Source organism: Bombina bombina, chromosome 11 (assembly GCF_027579735.1).
Source record: "Bombina bombina isolate aBomBom1 chromosome 11, aBomBom1.pri, whole genome shotgun sequence".
Taxonomy (NCBI): Eukaryota; Metazoa; Chordata; class Amphibia; order Anura; family Bombinatoridae; genus Bombina; species Bombina bombina.
The window spans coordinates 107,882,073-107,909,257 of record NC_069509.1 but is presented as its reverse complement, the minus strand read 5'-3'; the positions used below and the strand labels follow the sequence as shown (position 1 = coordinate 107,909,257).

The 27,185-nt window shown below is 42.6% G+C and overlaps 1 protein-coding gene across 1 annotated transcript in view; it reads left to right on the top strand.

The window, feature by feature from the left end:
- Positions 1 to 27,185, top strand: part of LOC128641784 (SUN domain-containing protein 1-like) — a 96,895-nt gene that overhangs the window by 57,767 nt on the left and 11,943 nt on the right. The window contains exon 2 of the mRNA XM_053694317.1: positions 1,527 to 1,635. Within this exon, the coding sequence (XP_053550292.1) occupies positions 1,559 to 1,635 (77 nt within the window). The 5' untranslated portion in view covers positions 1,527 to 1,558. The remainder of the gene's footprint in view (positions 1 to 1,526; positions 1,636 to 27,185) is intronic.

Sequence of the window (27,185 nt, the reverse complement as noted above, 5' to 3'; positions counted from 1 at the left end):
ACAAGTTAAAAATCAGTGAGTCAAGTCGGTGGCAACCAAAATTACTGAAAAACACTTAAATATAGTAATTACCACTCTTATATAATAGATCAATAATGTACCTATGACGTAAGTTAGGTACACCCATTGGTCTGTTATTTATTGTCAATCACATTCACTATTGTGTCTTACAGGTACCTAATGTAACTTGGCCTTTGCGTACAAAAAAACTAAAGAATAAGTTAAAACTTATTTTGTAAAAGTTGTTTTAAAGGATAGCTTGACTAAGTTGCACTGCTACAGCTCTGTTGGTGAACAGTGCCCTAGAAGTGTAAGACTAAGGTTTTCAGCGCCAGAATTGTTAATTTTATTTTGTGTTCCATGATAAAATACTGGTTCCTGTTAACTATTTTATGGGAAATTGTATGAGTTTAATATCACTATAATTAAGCAGCGAGGAAAATGACGTTTGAGCTCCTTGATACAAATTCTGTGCTAGATGGGGTGTGACAGTATATCCCTTTGGGGAGTCATCTTAGACCAATATAATTAAATTAATACTGTAGAATATTTTTTTCTTAGCTCCATAAAACCACTTTGGAAACGTCAGAAAATATCATGCCAATTATGCTTGCTCTGGAAATGCTGGTTTATCTGCAATGCATGTTTCTGTATAAAGTCACACCAATTTTTGCATTTTAAAAATGCAATGCATTCCTGGTAAACACATTTATTAACTTGTTCCTAAACATTTTTTTCCCTTTTACTGTTTGTTGTTAGCTTCCTCTGTGGGCATGAAGGATGCTGTTTTTACCCAAGATGCTTAGCATTAAAGGGCCTTTATAGTGAAAACAATTACATGATCTCAGTAGTTAGCACATATCATTTTATCACTGTTGACCCTGTAAATCGGTGTTTAACTGTGCAAAGGGTTTATACACAGGGATATTACATTTTTTTAACTTTAGTGTTTCAACTTTCCAATTTACTTTTATCTAATAGACTGTTTTATTTGTGTCCTTTGAAAGACCTACCTAGGTAGGTTCAGAATCAGAGCACTACTGGGAGCTATCTGCTGTTTGGTGCTTACACATTTGCCTCTTTATTGGCTCATCAGTAGTGTCTGGTTAATAGTGCATTGCTGCTCCTTTAACAAAGGATACCAAGAAAATAGAGCATACAACTAAACATCGTTCAAATTTACTTTTATAAACAAAATTTCTTAGTCTTAATCATGAAATTTTGGGTTTGAGAATTGCAAATTAGCAACTACTAATGCTGATTTGGTTGGCATCAGTTTCCATTTGAGGATCCTTCTTTAACCTCTTTGGGGGGTTAAACATATATTTGCGGGGTTGAGCATTAAAATTATATACTCAAGCTAATGACCTTGCCATTTTTTTCACTATATATAATGGCCCTTTAAAAAGGTCTTTTGGATAGCGCACTGATGATTTTAATTGACCAGCCTTGTTAGAATGTTTTGAAAACTAATTGAACAGAAAAATGCTATGTAAATTTTTAGTACTGATTTTTGTGCATTACAGTTTCACTTGTAGCATGGTTTGGAATCGATAGAATGGATTATTCCCACCTTCATACTTATGCTCCTCCTCAATGTCTGCCAGAGAACACTGGCTACACCTATGCTCTCAGGTGAGAAATTATCAACTGTTCCTGCATAACTATGCTAGATTTTTCATACTTGTTGCATGAATGATTGTAATTACCCTGGTAAAATGACTGCCTGTAATTAGCATCATGCAATAAAACTTTAAAAGTTTGCAACTCCTTTTAAATCGTGCTGCTTTAGGCACAGGCCTAGCTGTTCTAAGCTAAAAAGACCCCCTGCTTACATATATGAAGATGTTCTGTTTTTCTTCTTAAACGGGAGAGTCCACAGCTGCATTAATTACTTTTGGGAATTCAGAACCTGGCCACCAGGAGGAGGCAAAGACACTACAGCCAAAGGCTTAAATACCTCCCCCACTTCCCTCATCCCCCAGTCCATTCTTTGCCTTTTCTCACAGGAGGTTGGCAGAGAAGTTTCGGAAGATTAAAGATGGTCTCTTATGGAGGGTAGTACTCTTCAAAATGGGACTGGAGTTTTAAGTAATCCTGTCAGCCTTTCAGTGAGAGCATGGATGAATTTTAGAGTCCGGAGATACAGGGAGAGTCTTTCTGCGAAACCATCCTGACTCATGTTAACAGCTCCTTAGCAATCGGCGTTAACGAATTTTGCTGCTTGCTTTCTTCACTCAAGTCCATGTCAGAAGCGAGGCTGTCACACTTGAAGAGCCGTGTTACTGTTCCATGGCGTTGATCCGGTAAGATCGTTTCATTTTACTTCAATGTGTGAATGTAATGTAAACGTAGAAGTCGGGGTCTCAGTGGGACTCCTTTTTATCTTTATGGACGATTGGGCTCGTGGCTATATCGGAACATAACAGCCTTTTTTGTCGGGCTGTGTGACTCTTGTGGCCTTGGCACGCTTTTCTCTGGCCTGCATGGTGTACCTTGTGACTAGGCGTGGTCCGTTCTGCACTCCATTTCCATATTCCCTGACAGCGTGGCGACGGGGAGAGCATGTTTTGCTGGTTGTCTGGGTCACAGGAGGTGGTGAGTGTCACAGCCATTGGGAGTGTAAGGGTATTTTTTTTTTTCTTCTATTGAGGTATCCCTATAGTTCCTCAGGGGTTACTACCTTGTGGCAGGCTCCGGTTTCCGGATGTCTGGTTTTCAGGGTCTGTCCGAATCTTAGATGAGTTTTGGGCGGTTCAGTCCTTCCGGTTCTGAGACTTCCACTTGCCCTTTCAGGGGTTTTTGTTTTTGTCTTATCGGAGTCATACCACAGTATCCACCTAGTGCCCCGGAGGCCTTCCTCTGTTCAATGGGGTCCCCCCTGCCTTGCGTTCAGGATATCGTGAAGGGTTGGATCCTGGTATTGTGCTGTCACTGTTTGTGTAGTCCCTCTTTGCCTGGGAGTGTCCCTTCTAGTAGGGTAAGGATCTTTTTCTGGGTCCGGGAACCCAAGCTCGTCCTATGTTCTGTCATAGCCTAGTTGGTTAGCATGCCAGTCTCATTAGCAGAGGGTGGAGTTTGTTCTACTCACTGGTACCGTTCAATTTAGTTCCCCTCCTTTTTTTTCCTTACTGAGGATCTGGTGGGTGGTCTGGGGAATTGCTTATTTCCCTGCTTTTTGGACATTGCCATTGGAGCTGAGCCCGTCGCCTCAGAGAGGGGATCAGAGGTCTGCCTTGACCGCGTATCTTACTTGGATCCTGGGAGGCTTTGCAGTGTTTCCTTCCCCAGCAGGGGGCTTCTCTGCTGGTATTGGGTGCTCTCCTACTTTCTTGTTTTTCCTGGATGGGAGTGTTTCTGCACTCCTTCAGAATTTTCCTTTGTGGGAGTCCTGGTGCAGTTCCTAGCTTGGTTGGCTAGTGTTAACGACTGGAGTCTGCTAGACTTCTGTTGCAGAGGGAAGCATGTGGCTTTATCTGGAGCACGATAAGATTTTTGGTGCTATTTTTTTTACTGTTCCTGGGGGTGGTTTTTATCCCTCGGTCGCTCTTTTATAGTGCGGATTGCACGCTGTGTGAGGAATGGGGTCTACCTTGTCTCTCACTAGGTCTCCATGGTTGGGACTTTACATGGTCCCTTGAACTTCCGTTCAGATAGGGGTAGGGTTTTTTTCCTTTGTTCGGTTGTTGGAGTTTGTTCTCTATATGCTTTTTTGTCCTGTTGGAACCTTGGTTTGCACTTGGAGTTCGGCTGGGGTTCCTTTTACCCTAGCTTGTTGGTCTTTAGATCTGAGTTCTTCTTCTAATTAGTCTTCCTCTTCCCTTCAGGGGGTATGTGGAGGTACCCTTCCCTCGGGTTGGGGGTAAGTTTAAGTGTGGGCTTGGAGCCTGCGGGACCTGTCTCCTCGGAGGCTTTGTGCTCAGTGGAATCTACTGATTCTGAGCGGTCTCCTACTAGGGCCTTGTTGGTTTAACTGATGGGCAGTTACCTGGTCCTTTCAGGTTTTATCCTTCTGTTTCTGTTGAAGCAGTTGTTTTTGTCAGGTGTTGGGTAATTTCAGGCTCTAGTGCCCTCCGAATGGGCCGCCTCTTCTACCCGCCCTTTTTTTTGCATTCGGTGTCCTCTATAGCTTGGGTATTTTTCCAAAAGTAATGAATGCAGCTGTGGACTCTCCCTTTTTAAGAAGAAAAACTTAAATTATGCTTACCTGATAATTTTTGTTTTCTTCTGACAGGGAGAGTCCACAGCTCCCCGCCCACGTGTTTATATGGGGCGGCCTTTTTTATTTTTCTGACACCTTTTTCACCCTGTTATTTCTCCTACTGTTCCTGGTTTCCTTGGCAGAATGACTGGGGGATGAGGAAAGTGGGGGAAGTTTTTAAGCCTTTGCCTCCTCCTGGTGGCCAGGTTCTGAATTCCCAAAAGTAATGAATGCAGCTGTGGACTCTCTCCGTCAAAAGAAAATCATCAGGTAAGCGTAATTTAAGTTTTGCAGACTATAAAACTAAAGGAAACTGGTAATCCCTTTTATAGTCGGTGGCTGAATGTTAGGCAATAAGTATAAAAACAGGGGATACATTCATAAAGTATAGCTGTAAAATTTCACAGTTTAGAATACATCTTAGTTATTACATATACCTAAGTAACTGGATGAGTGATTCACTTTAGCGTTATATTGTAACATTTTGTTATGGTTAGTTGGTTAGATTCCGTTTTCTGGAGAGCAGAGGAGAGAGTTTACTCATTGATTCCAATAAAACTTAGCAGTGGCATAAAACTGCTTGTCTGCCTGATGAGTCAGATGCATAGTATTTTAGGATGGGATATGTAAGGACTCCACCCAGCAGCAGCAAGCAAAGCATAAACAATGTTTTCTTAGAGCAACAACTGTGATAACTGGCACTATGCTGCTGGTATGACTAACAGTACATCAAATTCAGATTTGTTTAGTGTGTGGGAAAACGTGTATAATTGGTTTACTTTGTCTACTGATTATAGACAACATATACTGAAAGTTCCTGAAGTTCCACACGTTAAGGGTTTACTGTGTTTTAACTTTAAATGGCTTGCAGCAAAATGGTCATGTCCCACTGCTCAAGCTAATTTTAGTCTTTTGTACTAATTATATGAAAACATAATTAACTTCTTTTTTTCTGAGATACTTAAATACTTTTTTAGTTTGCATAAATATCCAAATATTAGAAATCTACTGAATACGAAGCAAAAGGCAGTTTTCTTCATAAATGGAAAGTCCACAGCTGCATTCATTACTTTTGGGAAATAAGAACCTGGCCACCAGGAGGAGGCAAAGACACCCCAGCCAAAGCCTTAAATACTCCTCCCACTCCCCTCATCCCCCAGTCATTCTTTGCCTTTCGTCCCAGGAGGTTGGCAGAGAAGTGTCAGAATTTTTGTTTTTTGTCTCATATGGAGGGTAGTACTCTTCGGCATGGGACAGGAGATTTAAGTCGTCCTGTCAGTCTCTCAGTGAGGGCTTGGATGAAAGTTAGTCCGGAGATGCAGGAAGAGTCTTTCTGCGAAACCATCCCGACTCATATTAACAGCTCCTCAAGCAATCGGCGCTGTCTAACTTCGCTCCACTGCCTGATTCTCAAGTCCATGGCAGAGGTGATGCCACTATTCGTCACACTTGAAAGGCCGTGTTCCTGTTCCACGGCGTAGATTCCTGTAAGATCGTTTCATTTTACTTTATCATCAATGTACTGTAATGTGAATGTTTTCCCGAGAGGCTACAACACCTTACGGGTTTAACTACATGACATAAGGATCTCAGTAAGTCTCTGTTAGTATCTTGGAATCGAGGGTTAATATCTCCTGAGGGGGGTTATTGAACAGGGGGGTTTATAATCATGTTTAGGTGATTCAACCTGCTTATGTGTGATGTTTATGGGCTTGTGGTTTGGAACTTTGAGGCCTTTGGAAGTGACGCTGCCTTTTGGTTGGGCTCGCTTTTTGGACTATATGGTTCACCTTGTGTTTGGGTGTGGCTACGTTCTGTTTTCCATTTCCACATTCCCGACCGTGTGGCGAAGGAAATTTTCTAGTCTGCAGGGGTCTGGTCATAGGAGGTGGTGAGTGCCCCAACCATTAGGGGTGTCAGGTGCTGTTTTTGGTTTTACTACTTTAGTCCATACTTATATCATATATCCTCTATCCAGTTATGGAGGATTCTGATGCTGAGACTGTGCTAATTTCAGATTCAGTTACAGAAGATTCTGAGACTAATTTGATTTCAGATTCTGTTGGCCTCGTTGACAGGTGTCAACCAGTTTTGTTCCGTATGCCATATGAGAGCGCTTAGTTCCTTGGACTCAGGGAATCGAGGGTCTGCTGAGCCATCCGCCTCTGGGGGTCCCGTCCTCTGAGGTGAGTTCCCTACCAATTTATACTTCTACACATGTGGGTAATCCAGTGCGATTCCTCCATGCAGGGTGGCGTGTCCCCCACCCCCCGGAGGTTGCAGCACATTTTTGCTTCCACATAATGTTGGCGAATGTTCGTCTGCAGAGTCCAGACGTTTATTTAAGAATGTGCTCGTACCCTATTGTTCCAGGCCTTCCGCGTTGGGGAGGGCCTCTACAGTTCCCCATGGGTGTAACTGTCCCTGAGTGTTGTGCCTTTCGTTACAGGATTGCGCGCCTTCGCGTATTGCTCAGACATGTTTTTCAGTTATTGAATGACCCAATCGTTACCAGATATGGGGATTTTCAGTCTGCTAATTCGAATGGTGCACCTCATTAGACATGTGGGGATGAAGTAATCTCCTGATTGTCATTTGTTTGAGATTTTTCCCAGTTTTTGAAAGATAAAGCTCTGTTTGGCTGGTCCTGCGGGTAGGCCTGTGTCTTTTTGGGCGTTAACCTCCGGGTTGCCTTTTATTTATATCCGATGGGATGTCTGTTTTTGTTTCCATCGGGAACCTTCTGGGATTGATACTCTTTTTATTACTACTTCAGAAGTTGTTTTGGACATGTTAGTCCTATGTTAAAAATTTATTTTCTGTTTTTTCCCCTATGAGGGAGAATTTATGCAGCTTGCCGGTTAGGACCCTAGTTGCAGGCTGGTCCTGTCAGGTTCGTTCGGTCTTGCAGCGAAGACACGTTGCACTGTTCTGCTCGGCTGGTTCGGTAGAAACGGTCTGTTGGGCGACTGTCTTTTGTTGGACTGTTGGCTCAGTCGAGTCAGTTTTGCGGTTTCTAGTTTGGCTCTGGACTAGCTGCGAGTCGGTGTCCCTTGGGGCTTTTCCTTAAAAAACAAAACAAAAAAAAAAACAAAAAAACTTCTATAATGGTACGACGAGTCCACGGATTCATCCTCGTGGGATATTATCCTCCTAACAGGAAGTGGCAAAGAGCACCACAGCAAAGCTGTCTATATAGCTCCTCCCTTAGCTCCACCCCCAGTCATTCTCTTTGCCTACTCTAAGTACTAGGAAGGGTAAAGTGAAAGAGGTGATAAAATATTAGTTTTTTATTTCTTCAAGCAAGAGTTTTTTTATTTTAAATGGTACCGGTGTGTACTATTTACTCTCAGGCAGCAGATGGATGAAGACTTCTGCCTGGAGGCTGATGATCTTAGCATTTGTCACTAAGATCCAGAGCAGTTCACACAATGGCTGAGGAGTACAAGAAACTTCAGTGTGAGGAACCCTTTCATTCTATAAGCAGTGAGGTATGTTCAGTCATTTTTTTTTCTGGAGAGACTGTGGTATTTCAGAATTGTCTGACAGTATCCCCATGAGGGAGAGGGTAAGCAGTAATCCTACAAGATATATAGGGGTTTAACTAAGCTTGCATAAGGGGCTAATAAAAAAAAAAATAAAACAAAATGGTTGACACTGTGTTTGAATGTTTGTGGGCAAACGTTTTGTGTACTGGGAGTGCTGATAACGTTTTTGGGAACTGAAAGATCATTTCAATAACGTTTTTTGTGACATTGAGGGTACACTTGGCTTCTGGTTTGGGTTTCAGAACCCACATGGCTAGTTTGAAACCGCTCTGGTGCGGTTCCTTTAGGCTGTAAAAGCATTAAGTGATATGGGCGGTGCCTATTTTCACGCCTCAGTTGCGCAGTTGTAATTGCAGAGCAAGCTCCAACTCCGGTGGGCCCTTGTGGAAGTGTTGGGCCAAATCGAAGCTTTAACTATATTTTTCCAATCCCTGAGGGCACGTAGGCGCCACAGCAGGGCTGTGGCGAGGTGCAGGGGGTGTTTTGTCTGGATTTAGGCCTTATTAACGATCCGGTTTTGCACAGTAAAGGGTTAACAGTTCCTTTCTTTGTGGGGCAATCTCAGCTGCATTATTTGTATATAATATCAAAAGATGTTACCTCAGACAGACTAAGATATGACGGCTTTTAAATTTAAACTAGAACACCTCCGCTTATTGCTCAGGGAGGTTTTAGCGACTCTGGATGATTGTGACCCTATTGTAGTTCCAGAGAAATTGTGTAAAATGGACAGATATCTAGAGGTTCCTACCTACACTGATGTTTTTCCGGTCCCTAAAAGGATTTCGGACATTGTTACTAAGGAGTGGGATAGACCAGGTATTCCGTTCTCTCCCCCTCCTACTTTTAAGAAAATGTTTCCCATATCAGACACCATGCGGGATTCGTGGCACAGTCCCTAAGGTGGAGGGAGCTATTTCTACCCTGGCTAAGCGTACAACTATACCTATTGAGGACAGTTGTGCTTTCAAAGATCCTATGGATAAAAAATTAGAGGGTCTCCTAAAGAAAATATTTATTAATCAGGGTTTTCTTCTGCAACCTATAGCGTGCATTGTTCCTGTAACTACTGCAGCTGCTTTTTGGTTTGAGGCTCTGGAGGAGGCTCTTAAGGTTGAGACCCCATTAGATGATATTCTGGATAGAATTAGGGCTCTCAAACTAGCTAATTCTTTCATTACAGATGCCGCTTTTCAACTGGCTAAATTAGCGGCAAAGAATTCAGGTTTTGCCATTTTAGCGCATAGAGCGTTATGGCTTAAGTCCTGGTCTGCTGATGTGTCATCAAAATCTAAGCTTTTAGCCATCCCTTTCAAAGGTAAGACCCTATTCGGGCCTGAACTGAAAGAGATAATTTCAGACATCACTGGAGGAAAAGGCCATGCCCTTCCTCAGGATAAGACAAATAAGATGAGGACCAAACAAAATAATTTTCGTTCCTTTCGAAACTTCAAAGGTGGTCCCTCTACCTCTTCTCCTGCTGCAAAACAAGAGGGGAATTTTGCTCAATCCAAGTCAGTCTGGAGACCTAACCAGACTTGGAACAAAGGTAAACAGGCCAAGAATCCGCTGCTGTCACCAAGACAGCATGAAGGGGTAGCCCCCGATCCGGGACCGGATCTAGTGGGGGGCAGGCTTTCTCTCTTTGTTTAAGCTTGGGCAAGAGACGTTCAGGACTCATGGGCTTTAGAAATCGTAACCCAAGGGTATCTTCTAGATTTCAAAGATTTTCCTCCAAGGGGGAGATTCCATCTTTCTCAACTGTCTGTAAACCAGACAAAAAGAGAGGCGTTCTTATGCTGTGTAGAAGACCTATATACCATGGGAGTGATCTGCCCAGTTCCGAAAACAGAACAGGGGCAGGGGTTTTACTCCAATCTGTTTGTGGTTCCCAAAAAAGAGGGAACCTTCAGACCAATTTTAGATCTCAAGATCCTAAACAAATTCCTCAAGAGTCCCATCCTTCAAGATGGAGACCATTCGGACTATTTTACCAATGATCCAGGAGGGTCAATATATGACCACCGTGGACTTAAAGGATGCGTATCTACACATCCCTATACAAAAAGATCACCAGTTCCTCAGGTTCGCCTTTCTGGACAAGCATTACCAGTTTGTGGCTCTTCCCTTCGGGTTGGCCACAGCTCCCAGAATTTTCACAAGGGTGCTAGGGTCCCTTCTGGCGGTTCTAAGGCAGCGGGGCATAGCAGTGGCACCTTATCTGGACGATATCTTAATTCAGGCGTCAACTTACCAACTAGCCAAGTCTCATACGGACATCGTGTTGGCTTTTCTAAGATCTCACGGGTGGAAGGTGAACGTAAAAAAAGAGTTCACTTATCCCTCTCACAAGAGTTCCATTCCTGGGAACTCTGAGATTCGGTGGACATGAAAGTTTTTCTGACGGAGGTCAGGGAATCAAAGATTTTAACCATCTGCCGAGCTCTTCATTCCATTCCTCGGCCGTCAGTGGCTCAGTGTATGGAGGTAATCGGACTAACGGTAGCGGCAATGGACATAGTTCCGTTTGCTCGCTTGCATCTCAGACCACTGCAACTATGCATGCTCAAACAGTGGAATGGGGATTATGCAGATTTATCTCCTCAGATAAATCTGGATCAAGAGACAAACTCTCTTCTTTGGTGGTTGTCACAGGATCATCTGGCCCAGGGAATGTTTTTCCGCAGGCCAGCATGGGTCATAGTGACGACTGACGCCAGCCTATTGGGCTGGGGTGCAGTCTGAAATTCCCTGAAAGCACAGGGTGTGTGGACTAAGGAGGCGGCTCTCCTCCCGATAAATATTCTAGAACTGAGAGTGATATTAAACTCGCTTCAGGCATGGCCTCAGCTGGCTTCGGCCAGATTCATAAGATTCCAGTCGGACAATATCATGACTGTAGCATATATCAATCATCAGGGGGGAACAAAGAGTTCTCTAGCTGATATATTTTACCAAAATAATTCGATGGACTCTCTTGCCATCTATCAGCAATCTATATCCCAGGAGTGGAAAACTGGGAAGCGGATTTTCTAAGTCATTAGACTTTTCATCCGGGGGAGTGGGAACTCCATCCGGAGGTGTTTGCACAATTGATTCATCAATGGGGCACACCGGAATTGGATCTGATGGCGTCTCGTCAGAACGCCAAACTTCCTTGTTACGGGTCCAGATCAAGGGATCCTCAAGCAGTACTGATAGATGCTCTAGCAGTACCCTGGTCGTTCAACCTGGCTTATGTGTTTCCACCATTTCCTCTCCTTCCTCGTTTGATTGCCAGAATCAAGCAGGAGAGAGCTTCGGTGATTTTGATAGCACCTGCGTGGCCACGCAGGACTTGGTATGCAGACCTTGTGGACATGTCATCTCTTCCACCATGGACTCTGCCACTGAGACAAGACCTTCTGATTCAAGGTCCGTTCCAGCATTCAAATCTAGTTTCTCTGCGGCTGACTGCCTGGAGATTGAACGCTTGATTTTATCTAAGCGGGGATTCTCTGAGTCGGTCATAGATACCTTGATTCAGGCTCGAAAGCCTGTCACTAGGAAAATGTATCATAAGATATGGCTTAAATATCTTTATTGGTGCAAATCCAAAGGCTACTCATGGAGTAAGATCAGGATTCCTAGGATTTTGTCCTTTCTCCAAGAAGGATTGGAGAAGGGGCTATCAGCTAGTTCCCTAAAGGAACAGATATCTGCTTTATCAATTTTACTGCACAAGCGTCTGGCAGATATTCCAGACGTTCAGTCGTTCTGTCAGGCTTTAGTTAGAATCAAGCCTGTGTTTAAACCTGTTGCTCCGCCATGGAGTTTGAATTTAGTTCTTAAAGGGACATAATACTCATATGCTAAATCACTTGAAACTGATGCAGTATAACTGTAAAAAGCTGACGGGAAAATATCACCTGAGCATCTCTATATAAAAAAGGAAGATATTTTACCTCACAATCTCCTCAGCTCAGCAGAGTAAGTTCTGTGTAAAAAGTTGTACTTCACCTGCTCCCAGCTGCTGGTAAAAATAAAAAAAAAATGAAGAAATGAACAGCAGCCAATCAGCATCAGCAGTGCTGAGGTCATGAACTCTTACTGTGATCTCATGAGATTTCAGAGTAAGCTTCCTTTACCTGATTGGTGAAATAATATGAGAGTTCACGAGGCTCATCCCTTCAGCTGTCCTAGGACAGACATACTAAAATGCTGCTTAGAAATCCTTTACAATGGGAGGTGGCTACTGAGGAACTTTTGAGGTAAAATATCTTTTTTACATAGAGATGTTCAGGAGATATTTTCTAGTCAGCTTTTTACAGCTATGCTGCATCACTTTCAAGTGTTTAAACATTTGGGTATTATGGCCCTTTAAAGTTCTTCAAGGGGTTCCGTTTGAACCTATGCATTCCATAGATATTAAGCTTCTATCTTGGAAAGTTCTGTTTTTAGTTTCTATCTCTTCGCCTCGAAGAGTTTCTGAACTATCTGCATTGCAATGCGACTCGCCTTATCTTGTTTTTCTTTCTGATAAGGTGCTTTTGCGTACCAAACCTGGATTCCTTCCTAAGGTTGTTACTAATAAGAATATTAATCAGGAAATTGTTGTTCCTTCCCTGTGTCCTAATCCTTCCTCTAAGAAGGAGCATCTGTTGCACAACTTGGACGTGGTTCGTGCTTTGAAGTTTTACCTGCAAGCGACCAAAGATTTCCGGCAAACATCTTCTCTGTTGTCTATTCTGGAAAGCGTAGAGGTCAAAAAGCTACGGCTACCTCTTTCTTTTTGGCTGAAAAGCATCATCCGTTTGGCATACGAGACTGCTGGACAGCAGCCGCCTGAACAAATTACAGCTGTCTACGAGAGCGGTGGCTTCCACATGGGCTTTTAAAAATGATGCTTCTGTTGAACAGATTTGTAAAGCTGCGACTTGGTCTTCGCTTCATACATTTTCCAAATTTTCCAAATTTGATACTTTTGCTTCTTCGGAGGCTATTTTTGGGAGAAAAGTTCTTCAAGCAGTGGTGCCTTCTGTTTAGGCATCTGTCTTGTCCCTCCCGTTCATCCGTGTCCTATAGCTTTGGTATTGTATCCCACAAGTAAAGGATGAATCCGTGGACTCGTCGTACCATTATAGAAGAAAAGTAAATTTATGCTTACCTGATTAATTTCTTCTATGGTACGACGAGTCCACGGCCCGCCCTGTCATTTTAAGACAGATTATCTTTTTTTGATTTAAACTTCAGTCACCTCTGCACCTTTTAGTTTCTCCTTTTTCTTCCTGTACCTTCGGTCGAATGACTGGGGAGTGGAGCTAAGGGAGGAGCTATATAGACAGCTCTGCTGTGGTGCTCTTTGCCACTTCCTGTAAGCAGGAGGATAATATCCCACAAGTAAAGGATGAATCTGTGGACTCGTCGTACCATAGAAGAAATTAATTTATCAGGTAAGCATAAATTTACTTTTTTTTTTATTGGGGAGAGGTTCAGGCCTGGTTTCCTCGGTATGGGCCGCCTATTGTACCCTCCCGTCATGGCATTCAGTGTCCTCTATAGCTTGGGTATTGTTTTCCCAAAAGTAATGAATGCAGCTATGGACTCGTTCCATTTAAGAAGAAAAACATAAATTATGCTTACCTGATTTCCTTTTCTTTTGATAGAGTCCACAGCTCCCCACCCGTACTTTTATGTGGGGCGTCCTTATATTCTTCTGGCACCTTTTCACCCTGATATTTATTCTACTGTTCCTTGTTCCTCTGCAGAATGACTGGGGGATGAGGGGAGTGGGAGTAGTATTTAAGCCTTTGGCTGGGGTGTCTGTGCCTCCTCCTGGAGGCCAGATTCTGAGTTCCCAAAAGTAATGAATGCAGCTGTGGACTCTTTCCATCAGAAGAAAAGGAAATTATCAGGTAAGCATAATTGTTTTTCCCCCATAATTTTATTTCTATTGCATATATAGCAAACTGCAGCAAGAGTCGTTATTTCCTAAATGTTTAAAACACACACTATGGTTCCACATTTAGCATCGGTTTACCTTCCCAAAACATTAAAGGGATACTAAACCCAAATTTTTTCTTTCATGATTCAGATAGAGCATGTAATTTTAAGCAAATTGCTAATTTACTCCTATTATCAATTTCTCTTGTTAAGTGTATCCAGTCCACGGATCATCCATTATTTATGGGATATTCTCCTTCCCAACCGGAAGTTGCAAGAGGATCACCCACAGCAGAGCTGCTATATAGCTCCTCCCCTAACTGCCATATCCAGTCATTCTCTTGCAAGCCTCAACCAAGATGGAGGTCGTAAGAGGAGTGTGGTGTTTTATACTTAGTTTATTTCTTCAATCAAAAGTTTGTTATTTTTAAATGGTACCGGAGTGTGCTGTTTATCTCAGGCAGTATTTAGAAGAAGAATCTGCCTGCATTTTCTATGATCTTAGCAGAAGTAACTAAGATCCATGGCTGTTCTCACATATTCTGAGGAGTGAGGTAACTTCAGAGAGGGAATGGCGTGCAGGTTTTCCTGCAATAAGGTATGTGCAGTTAATATTTTTCTAGGGATGGAATTTGCTAGAAAATGCTGCTTATACCGGATTAATGTAAGTAAAGCCTTAAATGCAGTGATAGCTACTGGTATCAGGCTTATTAATAGAGATGCATACTCTTATAAAAATGTAATATAAAACGTTTGCTGGCATGTTAATCGTTTTTATATATGTTTGGTGACAAAACTTATTGGGGCCTAGTTTTTTTCCACATGGCTGGTTTGATTTCTGCCTAGAGCTGGATAAATACTATGCAGTGCCGGTGAGTACTGATGTTTTTCCAATACCTAAAAGGCTTACAGAAATTATTCGTAAGGAGTGGGATAGGCCCGGTGTGCCCTTTTCCCCACCTCCTATATTTAGAAAAATGTTTCCAATAGATGCCACTACACGGGACTTATGGCAGACTGTCCCTAAGGTGGAGGGAGCGGTTTCTACTTTAGCAAAGCGTACCACTATCCCGGTTGAGGACAGTTGTGCTTTTTCAGATCCAATGGATAAAAAATTAGAGGGTTACCTTAAGAAAATGTTTATTCAACAAGGTTTTATTTTACAGCCCCTTGCATGCATTGCGCCTGTCACTGCTGTGGCGGCATTCTGGTTTGAGGCCCTGGAAGAGGCCATCCATACAGCTCCATTGACTGAAATTGTTGACAAGCTTAGAACTCTTCAGGTAGCTAACTCATTTGTTTCTGATGCCATTGTTTATTTGACTAAACTAACGGCTAAGAATTCCGGATTCGCCATCCAGGCGCGTAGGGCGCTATGGCTCAAATCCTGGTCAGCTGATGTGACTTCAAAGTCTAAATTACTCAACATTCCTTTCAAGGGGCAGACCTTATTCAGCCTGGTTTGAAAGAAATTATTGCTGACATTACTGGAGGTAAGGGTCATACCCTTCCTCAGGACAGGGCCAAATCAAAGGCCAAACAGTCTAATTTTCGTGCCTTTAGAAATTCCAAGGCAGGTGCAGCATCAACTTCCTCCGCTTCAAGACAAGAGGGAACTGTTGCTCAATCTAAGCAGGCCTGGAAACCTAACCAGTCCTGGAACAAAGGCAAACAGGCCAGAAAGCCTGCTGCTGCCTCTAAGACAGCATGAACGGCCCCCTATCTGGCGACGGATCTAGTAGGGGGCAGACTTTTTCTCTTCGCCCAGGCGTGGGCAAGAGATGTTCAGGATCCCTGGGCATTGGAGATCATATTTCAGGGATATCTTCTGGACTTCAAAGCTTCCCCTCCACAAGGGAGATTTCATCTTTCAAGGTTATCTGCAAATCAGATAAAGTAAGAGGCATTCCTACGCTGTGTGCAAGACCTCCTAGTAATGGGAGTGATCCATCCAGTTCCGCGGACGGAACAAGGACAGGGTTTTTATTCAAATCTGTTTTTTGTTCCCAAAAAAGAGGGAACCTTCAGACCAATTTTGGATCTAAAGATCTTAAACAAATTCCTCAGAGTTCCATCTTTCAAAATGGAAACTATTCGGACCATCCTACCCATGATCCAAGAGGGTCAGTACATGACCACAGTGGACTTAAAGGATGCCTACCTTCACATACCGATTCACAAAGATTATCATCGGTTCCTAAGGTTTGCCTTTCTAGACAGGCATTACCAATTTGTAGCTCTTCCCTTCGGGTTGGCTACAGCCCCGAGAATCTTTACGAAGGTTCTGGGCTCACTTCTGGCGGTTCTAAGACCGCGAGGCATAGCGGTGGCTCCGTATCTAGACGACATCCTGATACAGGCGTCAAGCTTTCAAATTGCCAAGTCTCATACAGAGATAGTTCTGGCATTTCTGAGATCGCACGGGTGGAAAGTGAACGAGGAAAAGAGTTCTCTATCCCCACTCACAAGAGTCTCCTTAGGGACTCTTATAGATTCTGTAGAGATAAAAATTTACCTGACGGAGTCCAGGTTATCAAAGCTTCTAAATGCTTGCCGTATTCTTCATTCCATTCCGCGCCCTTCGGTGGCTCAGTGTATGGAGGTGATCGGCTTAATGGTAGCGGTAATGGACATAGTGCCATTTGCACGCCTACATCTCAGACCGCTGCAATTATGCATGCTAAGTCAGTGGAATGGGGATTACACAGATTTGTCCCCTCTGCTAAATCTGGATCAAGAGACCAGAGATTCTCTTCTCTGGTGGTTGTCTCGGGTCCACCTGTCCGAGGGTATGAACTTTCGCAGGCCAGATTGGACAATTGTAACAACAGATGCCAGCCTTCTAGGTTGGGGTGCAGTCTGGAACTCCCTGAAGGCACAGGGATCGTGGACTCAGGAGGAGAAACTCCTTCCGATAAATATTCTGGAGTTAAGAGCAATATTCAATGCTCTTCTGGCTTGGCCTCAGTTAGCAACACTGAGGTTCATCAGATTTCAGTCGGACAATATCACGACTGTGGCTTACATCAACCATCAAGGGGGAACCAGGAGTTCCCTAGCGATGTTAGAAGTCTCAAAAATAATTCGCTGGGCAGAGACTCACTCTTGCCACCTGTCAGCAATCCATATCCCAGGCGTGGAGAACTGGGAGGCGGATTTTCTAAGTCGTCAGACTTTTCACCCGGGGGAGTGGGAACTCCATCCGGAGGTGTTTGCTCAATTGATTCATCGTTGGGGCAAACCAGAGTTGGATCTCATGGCGTCTCGCCAGAACGCCAAGCTTCCTTGTTACGGATCCAGGTCCAGGGACCCAGAAGCGACGCTGATAGATGCTCTAGCAGCGCCTTGGTTCTTCAACCTGGCTTGTGTTTCCACCGTTTCCTCTGCTCCCTCGACTGATTGCCAAAATCAAACAGGAGAGAGCATCGGTGATTCTAATAGCGCCTGCGTGGCCACGCAGGACCTGGTATGCAGACCTAGTGGACATGTCATCCGTTCCACCATGGACTCTACCTCTGAGACAAGACCTTCTAATACAAGGTCCTTTCAATCATCCAAATCTAATTTCTCTGAGACTGCATGGAGATTGAACGCTTGATTCTATCAAAGCGTGGCTTCTCCGAGTCAGTCATTGATACCTTAATACAGGCACGAAAGCCTGTTACCAGGAAAATCTATCACAAGATATGGCGTACATATCTTTACTGGTGTGAATCCAAGAATTACTCATGGAGTAAGGTTAGGATTCCTAGGATATTGTCCTTTCTCCAAGAGGGTTTGGACAAAGGATTATCAGCTAGTTCCTTAAAGGGACAGATTTCTGCTCTGTCTATTCTTTTGCACAAGCGTCTGGCAGAAGTTCCAGACGTCCAGGCATTTTGTCAGGCTTTGGTTAGAATTAAGCCTGTGTTTAAACCTGTTGCTCCCCCATGGAGCTTAAACTTGGTTCTTAAAGTTCTTCAAGGAGTTCCGTTTGAACCCCTTCATTCCATTGATATTAAGCTTTTATCTTGGAAAGTTCTGTTTTTGATGACTATTTCCTCGGCTCGGAGAGTCTCTGAGCTATCTGCCTTACAATGTGATTCTCCTTATCTGATTTTTCATGCAGATAAGGTAGTTCTGCGTACCAAACCTGGGTTTTTACCTAAGGTGGTTTCTAACAAGAATATCAATCAAGAGATTGTTGTTCCATCATTGTGTCCTAATCCTTCTTCAAAGAAGGAACGTCTTTTACATAATCTGGACTTAGTCCGTGCCTTGAAGTTTTACTTACAAGCTACTAAAGATTTTCGTCAAACATCTTCCCTGTTTGTCGTTTATTCTGGACAGAGGAGAGGTCAAAAAGCTTCGGCAACCTCTTTCCTTTTGGCTTCAGAGTATTATACGCCTAGCCTATGAGACTGCTGGACAGCAGCCCCCTGAAAGAATTACAGCTCATTCTACTAGAGCTGTGGCTTCCACCTGGGCCTTTAAAAATGAGGCCTTTGTTGAACAGATTTGCAAGGCCGCGACTTGGTCTTCGCTTCACACTTTTTAAAAATTTTACAAATTTGATACTTTTGCTTCTTCGGAGGCTGTTTTTGGGAGAAAGGTTCTTCAGGCAGTGGTTCCTTCTGCTTAATCCCTGCCTTGTCCCTCCCTTCATCCGTGTACTTTAGCTTTGGTATTGGTATCCCATAAGTAATGGATGATCCGTGGACTGGATACACTTAACAAGAGAAAACATAATTTATGCTTACCTGATAAATTTATTTCTCTTGTAGTGTATCCAGTCCACGGCCCGCCCTGTCATTTTAAGGCAGGTCTAAAATTTAATTAAACTACAGTCACCACTGCACCCTATGGTTTCTCCTTTCTCTGTTTCGGTCGAATGACTGGATATGGCAGTTAGGGGAGGAGCTATATAGCAGCTCTGCTGTGGGTGATCCTCTTGCAACTTCCTGTTGGGAAGGAGAATATCCCATAAGTAATGGATGATCCGTGGACTGGATACACTACAAGAGAAATAAATGTATCAGGTAAGCATAATGTTTTTTCTTCATTCTCATGCTATTTTTATTTGAACAAGCAAAAAATGTAAGCTTAAGATCCAGCCCATTTTTATTTCAGCACCTAGGTAGCTCTTGCTGATTGGTTACTAAATGTAGCAAACCAATCAGCAAGCTCTACCAAGGTGCTGAACCAAAAATGGGCTGGCTCTTAACCTTCCATTCCTGCTTTTTAAAATAGAGATAGCAAGAGAATGAAGAACAATATATAATAGGAATAAATTAGAGCATGCAATTTTAAGCAACTCTATGTGAATGATAGAAAAAATTTGGGTTTTGTTTCCCTTTAAGTCTATCCCTGTTTAATATTACAAACTGAAAATTAGGAAAATAAAATGTTCTCAGTTTTGCAATTTATTCAGAAAAAATAGTTGGATTAAAGCATTTTTAAATATTAGATACATTTTAAAACTACACAATTGTGATTTAACAACTCATGCAATTTTAAGCAACTTTCTAATTTACTCCTATTATCAAATTTTCTTCATTCTCTTGGTATCTTTATTTGAAAAGCAAGAATGTAAGTTTAGATGCCGGCCCATTTTTTGTGAACAACCTGGGTTGTTCTTGCTGATTGGTGGATAAATTCACCCATCAATAAAAAAGCGCTGAACCAAAAATTGGCTGCCTCCTTAGCCTAGATGCCTTCTTTTTCAAATAAAGATAGCAAGAGAACGAAGAAAAATTGATAATAGTAGTAAATTAGAAAGTTGCTTTAAAATTGCATGCTCTATCTGAATCACGAAAGAAAAAATTGGGTTCAGTGTCCCGTTAAAAGAATTTATTTCTGATTCTATTCAGAAGGCTTTGTCTGCCATTCCACCTTCTAATAAAAGTAAAAGGTCTTTTAAAACATCTCATAAGGTTGATGAAATATCAAATGACCAGCAACATACTGAATTATCCTTCTCTGATGAGGATCTATCTGATTCAGAAGATCCTGCCTCAGATATTGACACTGACAAAACCTCTTAATTATTTAAAATGGAGTATATTTGTTCTTTATTAAAAGAAGTGTTAATTACATTGGATATGGAAGAAACTAGTCCTCTTGATATTAAAGCTAGTAAACGTTTAAATTCTGTTTATAAATCTCCTGTGGTTATTCCAGAGGTTTTTACAGTTCCTGATGCTATTTCTGATATGATTTCTAAGGAATGGAATAAGCCTGGTACTTTTATTCCTTCTTCAAGGTTTAAAAAATTGTATCCTTTGCCAGAAGTTAGTTTGGAGTTTTGGGAAAAGATCCCCAAAGTTGATGGGGCTATCTCTACTCTTGCTAAACGTACTACTATTCCTACGGAAGATAGTACTTCTTTTAAAGATCCTTTAGATAGGAAACTTGAATCTTATCTAAGGAAAGCTTATTTATATTCAGGTCATCTTCTTAGGCCTGCAATTTCTTTGGCTGATGTTGCAGCTGCTTCAACTTTTTGGTTGGATACTTTAGCGCAACAAGTATCGGATCATGATTTGTCTAGCATTAAGTTGATTCAACATGCTAATAATTTTATTTGTGATGCCATTTTTGATATCAAAATTGATGTTAAATCTATGTCTTTAGCTATTTTAGCTAGAAGAGCTTTGTGGCTCAAATCTTGGAATGCTGATATGACTTCTAAATCAAGATTGCTATCTCTATCTTTCCAAGGTAATAAATTATTTGGTTCTCGGTTGGATTCAATAATTTCAACTGTTACTGGGGAGAAGGGAGTTTTTTTTGCCTTAGGATAAAAAAAACCTAAGGGTAAATCTAAAGCTTTTAACCGTTTTCGTTCCTTTCGTCAAAATAAGGAATAGAAACCTAATCTGCTTCCAATTGGAAGCCTTCTTCAAATTGGAATAAATCCAAGCCATTTAAGAGATCAAAACCAGCCCCCAAGTCCGCATGAAGGTGCGGCCCTCATTCCAGCTCAGCTTGTAGGGGGCAGATTAAAATTTTTCAAAGATGTTTGGATCAATTCAGTCCAAAATCATTGGATTCAGAGTATTGTCTCTCAGGGGTACAGAATAGGATTCAGAGTAAGAGCGCCTGTGAAGATTTTTTTTCTCACGCATCCTGATAAACCCAGTAAAGGCTCAGGCTTTCCTGAAGTGCGTTTCAGACCTGGAGTTAACAGGGTTAATCATGCCAGTTCCGTTTCAGGAACAGGGTCTGGGGTTTTATTCAAATCTATTCATTGTCCCAAAGAGAATTCATTCAGACCAGTTTTGGATCTAAAGATTTTGAATCAATATGTAAGAGTATTAACATTCAAAATGGTGACTGTAAGAACTATTCTGCCTTTTGTTCAGCAAGGGCATTATATGTCCACAATAGATTTACAGGATGCATATCTTCATATTCCGATTCATCCAGATTATCAGTTCCTGAGATTCTCTTTTCTAGACAAGCATTACCAATTTGTTGCTCTTCCTTTTGGCCTAGCGACAGCTCCAAGAATCTTTTCAAAGGTTCTAGGTGCCCTACTCTCTAATCAGAGAGCGGGGTATTGTGGTGTTTCCTTATTTGGACAATATCTTGGTACTCGCTCATTCTTTACGTTCTGCAGAATCTCACACGAATAAACTAGTGTTTCTTCGAAGACATGGTTGGAGGATCAATTTACCAAAAGTTCTTTGTTTCCTCAGACAAGGGTAACCTTTTTAGGTTTCCAGATAGATTCAGTGTCCATGCCTTTGTCTCTAACAGACATTAGATGTTTGAAATTGGTTGCAGCCTGTCTCAATCATTCCCTTCAGTAGCTATGTGCATGGAAGTTTTAGGTCTCATGACTGCAGCATCGGGCTCAATCCCCTTTGCTCGTTTTCATATGAGACCTCTCCAGCTTTGTATGCTTAATCAGTGGTGCAGGGATTATACAAGGATATCACAATTAATATCCTTAAATCCCAATGTTCGACTTTCTCTGACTTGATGGTTAGATCACCATCGTATCATTTTATGGGCCTCTTTCGTCCGTCCAACCTGGACTGTGATCACAACAGATGCAAGTCTTTCAGGTTGGGGAGCTGTTTGGGGATCTCTGACAGCACAAGGAGTTTGAAAATCTCAAGAGGCGAGATTACCAAGCAATATTTTGGAACTCTGTGCAATTCTCCGGGCTCTTCAATTTTGGCCTCTGTTGAAGAGAGAACCGTTCATTGTTTTTTTTCAGTCAGACTATGGGGCCCATTTATCAAGCTCCGTATGGAGCTTGTGGGCCCGTGTTTCTGGCGAGTCTGAAGATAAACAGCAGTTATGAAGCAGCTGTCACAAAGACCGCTGCTCCATAACCCTGTCCGCCTGCTCTGAGCAGGCGGACAGGAATCGCCACAATTCAACCCGATCGAGTACGATCAGGTTGATTGACACCTCCCTGCAGGCGGCCCATTGGCCCCGAGTCTGCAGGGTGTGGCGTTGCACCAGCAGCTCTTGTGAGCTGCTGGTGCAATGCTGAATACGGAGAGCGTATTGCTCTCCGCATTCAGCTAGGTCTTGCAGATCTGATCCGCACTTTCGGATCAGGTCCGCAAGACCTTTGTTAAATAGGGGACACTGTCACAACTGTGGCATATGTCAATCAGGGTGCGACTCATAGTCCTCAAGCTATGAAAGAAGTATCTTGGATACTTGTTTGGCCGGAATCCAGCTCCTGTCTAATTTCTGAGGTTCATATCCCAGGTATAGACAATTGGGAAGCGGATTACCTCAGTCGTCAGACTTTACATCCGGGAGAATGGTCTCTCCACCTAGATGTGTTTTCTCAAATTGTTCAGATGTCGGGGCTTCCAGAAATAGATCTGATGGCATCTCATCTAAACAAAAAAACTTCCCAGGTACCTGTCCATGGCAAAGGGATCCTCAGGCGGAAGCAGTAGATGCATTGACACTTCCTTGGTGTTATCAACCTGCTTATATTTTCCTGCCTCTAGTTTTTCTTCCAAGAGTGATCTCCAAGGTCATTATGGAGCAATCGTTTGTGCTGCTGGTAGCTCCAGCATGGCCTCACAGGTTTTGGTATGCGGATCTTGTTCGGATTTCCAGTTGCCAACCTTGCCCACTTCCACTAAGGCCAGACCTTCTTTCTCAAGGTCCGTTTTTCCATCAGGATCTCAAATTATTAAATTTAAAGGTATGGAAATTGAACGCTTAGTCATAGAGGTTTCTCTGACTCAGTGATTAATACTATGTTGCAGGCTCGTAAATCTGTTTCTAGAAAGATTTATTATAGAGTTTGGAAGACTTACATTTCATGGTGTTCTTCTCATAAATTCTCTTGGCATTCTTTTAGAATTCCCAGAATTTTACAGTTGCTTCAGGATGATTTGGATAAAGGTTTGTCTGCAAGTTCCTTGAAAGGACAAATCTCTGCTCTTTCCGTTTTATTTCACAGAAAGATTGCTAAACTTCCTGATATTCATTGTTTCTCTTGTAAGGTGTATCCAGTCCACGGATCATCCATTACTTGTGGGATATTCTCCTTCCCAACAGGAAGCTGCAAGAGGATCACCCACAGCAGAGCTGTCAATATAGCTCCTCCCCTAACTGCCACTACCAGTCATTCTCTTGCAGCTCTCGACAAGGGAAGTAGCTAGAGATGTGGTGAATTTATGTAGTTTATCTTCAATCAAAAGTTTGTTATTTTCAAATGGTACCGGAGTTGTACTGTTTTAGCCTCAGGCAGAAAGTTGAAGAAGAGTCTGCCTGTGGTTTTTGATGATCTTAGCAGGTTGTAACTAAGATCCATTGCTGTTCTCACACATAACTGAAGAGATGAGGTATCTTCAGCTGGGGGAATGGCGTGCAGGGTCTCCTATGAGGTATGTGCAGTTTAAATTTTTCTAGAGAAATGAATATGCTAGAAAATGCTGTTAATACCGGATTTATTTAAGGTAAGCCTGATTACAGTGATTTAATAACGACTAGTATCATGCTTGCTGTAAAAGGTAATATTCGTATTACTTTCTCACATTACTGAAAATAACGTTTGCTGGAAGTGTTTAAACGTTTTTTTTTTCTACATATTGGTGATAAAACTTTATTGGGGCCCAGTTTTTTTCCACATGGCTGACTAGATTTTGCCTAGGGTTAGTTTTGTTAGGCCCTCTCACTGTGAATACAGGTTGGGAGGGGCCTATTTTCGCGCCTAAATGCGCATTCGATTTTGCAATTTGAGACATCAAGTTTCCCTGAAGGAGTTCCCTGAACACTTAGGACCTCTACAAAGGGTTTTTGTGCCTTCAAAAGTCGTTGTATGGGAGGTAGGGCCACAGCAGAGCTGTGGCAGTTTGTTGTGACTGTTAAAAAACGTTTATCGTTTTTTTTTATCCGGTTTTGAAACTAAGGGGTTAATCATCCATTTGCAAGTGGGTGCAATGCTCTGTTAGTCTATTATACACACTTAAAAAATTTCGTAACATTTACTGCTTTTTATCACTGTTTTTCAATTTCTGACAAAATTTGTTTTCTCTTAAAGGCACAGTACCGCCTTTTTTTTGCTTGTTTACATTTATCAGTGTTTTCCAAGCTTGCTGGTCTCATTGCTAGTCTGTTTAAACATGTCTGACATAGAGGAAACTCCTTGTTCATTATGTTTAGAAGCCATTGTGGAACCCCCTCTTAGAATGTGTACCAAATGTACTGATTTTACTTTAAGTTATAAAGATCATATTCTGTCTTTAAAAGATTTATCACCAGAGGAAACTGACAAGGGGGAAGTTATGCCGACTAACTCTCCCCACGTGTCAGAACCTTTGACTCCCGCTCAAGGGACTCCCGCTCAAGTGGCGCCAAGTACATCTAGCACGCCCATGGCGTTTACTTTACAAGACATGGCGGCAGTTATGGATCATATCCTTACAGCGGTATTGTCCAAACTACCAGGGTTACAAGGAAAGCGAGACAGCTCTGGGACTAGAAAAAAATACAGAGCTCTCTGACGCTTTAGTAGCTATGTCTGATATCCCCTCACAATATGCAGAAGCTGAGGCAGGAGAGCTTCTTTCTGTGGGTGATTTTTCTGATTCAGGGAAGATGCTTCAACCTGATTCTGATATGTCTACATTTAAATTTAAGCTTGAACACCTCTGCGTGTTGCTCAGGGAGGTTTTAGCTACTCTGGATGACTGTGACACCATTATAGTGCCAGAGAAATTGTGTAGATTGGATAAATACTATGCAGTGCCTGTTTTCTCTGATGTTTTTCCAATACCTAAAAGGTTTTCAGAAATTACTAAGGAATGGGATAGACCAGGTGTACCGTTCTCTCCCCCTCCTATTTTTAAGAAAATGTTTCCAATAGATGCCGCTACACGGGACTTATGGCAAACGGTCCCTAAGGTGAAGGGAGCAGTTTCTACCCTAGCTAAGCGTACAACTATTCCCTTAGAGGACAGTTGTGCTTTCCTAGATCCAATGGATAAAAAGTTAGAGGGTTACCTTCAGAAAATGTTTATTCTCCAGCTTCTTGCATTCATTGCCCCGGTCACTGCTGCTGCGGCCTTCTGGTTTGAGTCTCTGGAAGAGGCCTTACAGGTAGAAACTCCATTGGATGATATACTTGACAAGCTTAAAGCGCTTAAGCTAGCCAATTCATTTGTTTCTGACGCTGTTGTTCATTTAACCAAACTAATGGCTAAGAACTCAGGTTTTGCTATACAGGTGCGTAGGGCGCTATGGCTTAAATCCTGGTCAGCTGACGTTACTTCAAAGTCTAATCTTCTCAACATTCCCTTCAAGGGGCAGACCCTATTCGGGCCTGGACTGAAGGAGATCATTTCTGATATTACTGGAGGAAAAGGTCATGCCCTTCCTCAGGATAGGTCTAATAAATTAAGGACCAAACAAACTAATTTTCGTGCCTTTCGAAACTTTAAGACGAGCGCGGCATCAACTCCCTCTAATGCAAAACAAGAGGGAAATTTTGCCCAGTCCAAGCCGGTCTGGAGACCTAAGCAGGCCAAGAAGCCTGCTGCTGCCTCTAAGACAGCATGAAAGATCAGCTCCCGATCCGGTAACGGATCTAGTAGGGGGCAGACTTTCTCTCTTCGCCCAGGCTTGGGCAAGAGTTGTCCAGGATCCCTGGGCATTGGAAATTGTGTCCCAGGGATATCTTCTGGACTTCAAAGCTTCTTCCCCAAGAGGAAGATTTCACCTCTCAGACCAGATAAAGAGAGAGGCATTCTTACATTGTGTTCAAGTCCTAGTTATGGGAGTGATCCACCCAGTTCCAAAGGAGGAACAGGGGCAAGGCTTCTGTTCAAATCTTTGTGGTTCCCAAGAAAGAGGGAACCTTCAGACCAATCTTAGATCTCAAGATCCTAAACAAATTTCTCAGGGTCCCATCTTTCAAGATGGAGACTATTCGAACCATCCTACCTATGATCCAGGAGGGTCAATACATGACTACCGTGGACTTAAAGGATGCTTATCTTCACATTCCGATACATAAAGATCATCGGTTTCTCAGGTTCGCCTTCCTAGACAGGCATTACCAGTTTGTGGCTCTTTCCTTTGGGTTAGCTACGGCACCAATAATCTTTACGAAGGTTCTGGGGTCACTTCTGGCGGTCCTAAGGCCGCGGGGCATAGCAGTAGCCCCTTACTTAGACGACATTCTGATACAGGCGTCAAATTTCCAAATTGCCAAGTCCCATACGGACATTGTTCTGGCATTCCTGAGGTCTCATGGGTGGAAAGTGAACGAAGAAAAGAGTTCTCTATCCCCTCTCACAAGAGTTTCCTTCCTGGGAACTCTGATAGATTCTGTAGAAATGAGGATTTACCTGACAGAGGACAGGTTGTCAAAACTTCTAAATTCCTGCCGTGTTCAAAATACTTAAACCAATAACTTTGTGTTTAAAGCGCCATTTTGAAACCTAGGTATTGTAAACAGATTGGTACAGAGCAAAGGATACCCATGGAGTGGGTTTGGAAAACAATTAAATTTGCAGACAAGATTTCTGATATACGGTAGAGATATGTTAATGAAATGCTATTGATAAAAAGCGTATTTGGGGTAGTTAGTTAGTAACAGGCATAGAAAATATTTACTTACAGTGGCCCTTTAATGGTAGCGGCAATGGACATAGTTCCGTTTGCCCGCCTACATCTGAGACCGCTGCAACTCTGCATGCTCAGTCAGTGAAATGGGGATTACACAGATTTGTCCCCTCTACTAGATCTGGATTAATAGACCAGGGATTCTCGTCTCTGGTGGCTATCTCGGGTCCATCTGTCCAAAGGTATGACCTTCCGCAGGCCAGATTGGACAATAGTAACAGATGCCAGCCTTCTGGGCTGGGGTGCAGTCTGGAACTCTCTGAAGGCTCAGGGGTCGTGGACTCAGGAGGAGGCACTCCTTCCAATAAACATTCTGGAACTAAGAGCGATATTCAATGCTCTTCAGGCTTGGCCTCAGCTAGCGGCAGTGAGGTTCATCAGATTTCAGTCGGACAACATCACGACTGTAGCTTACATCAACC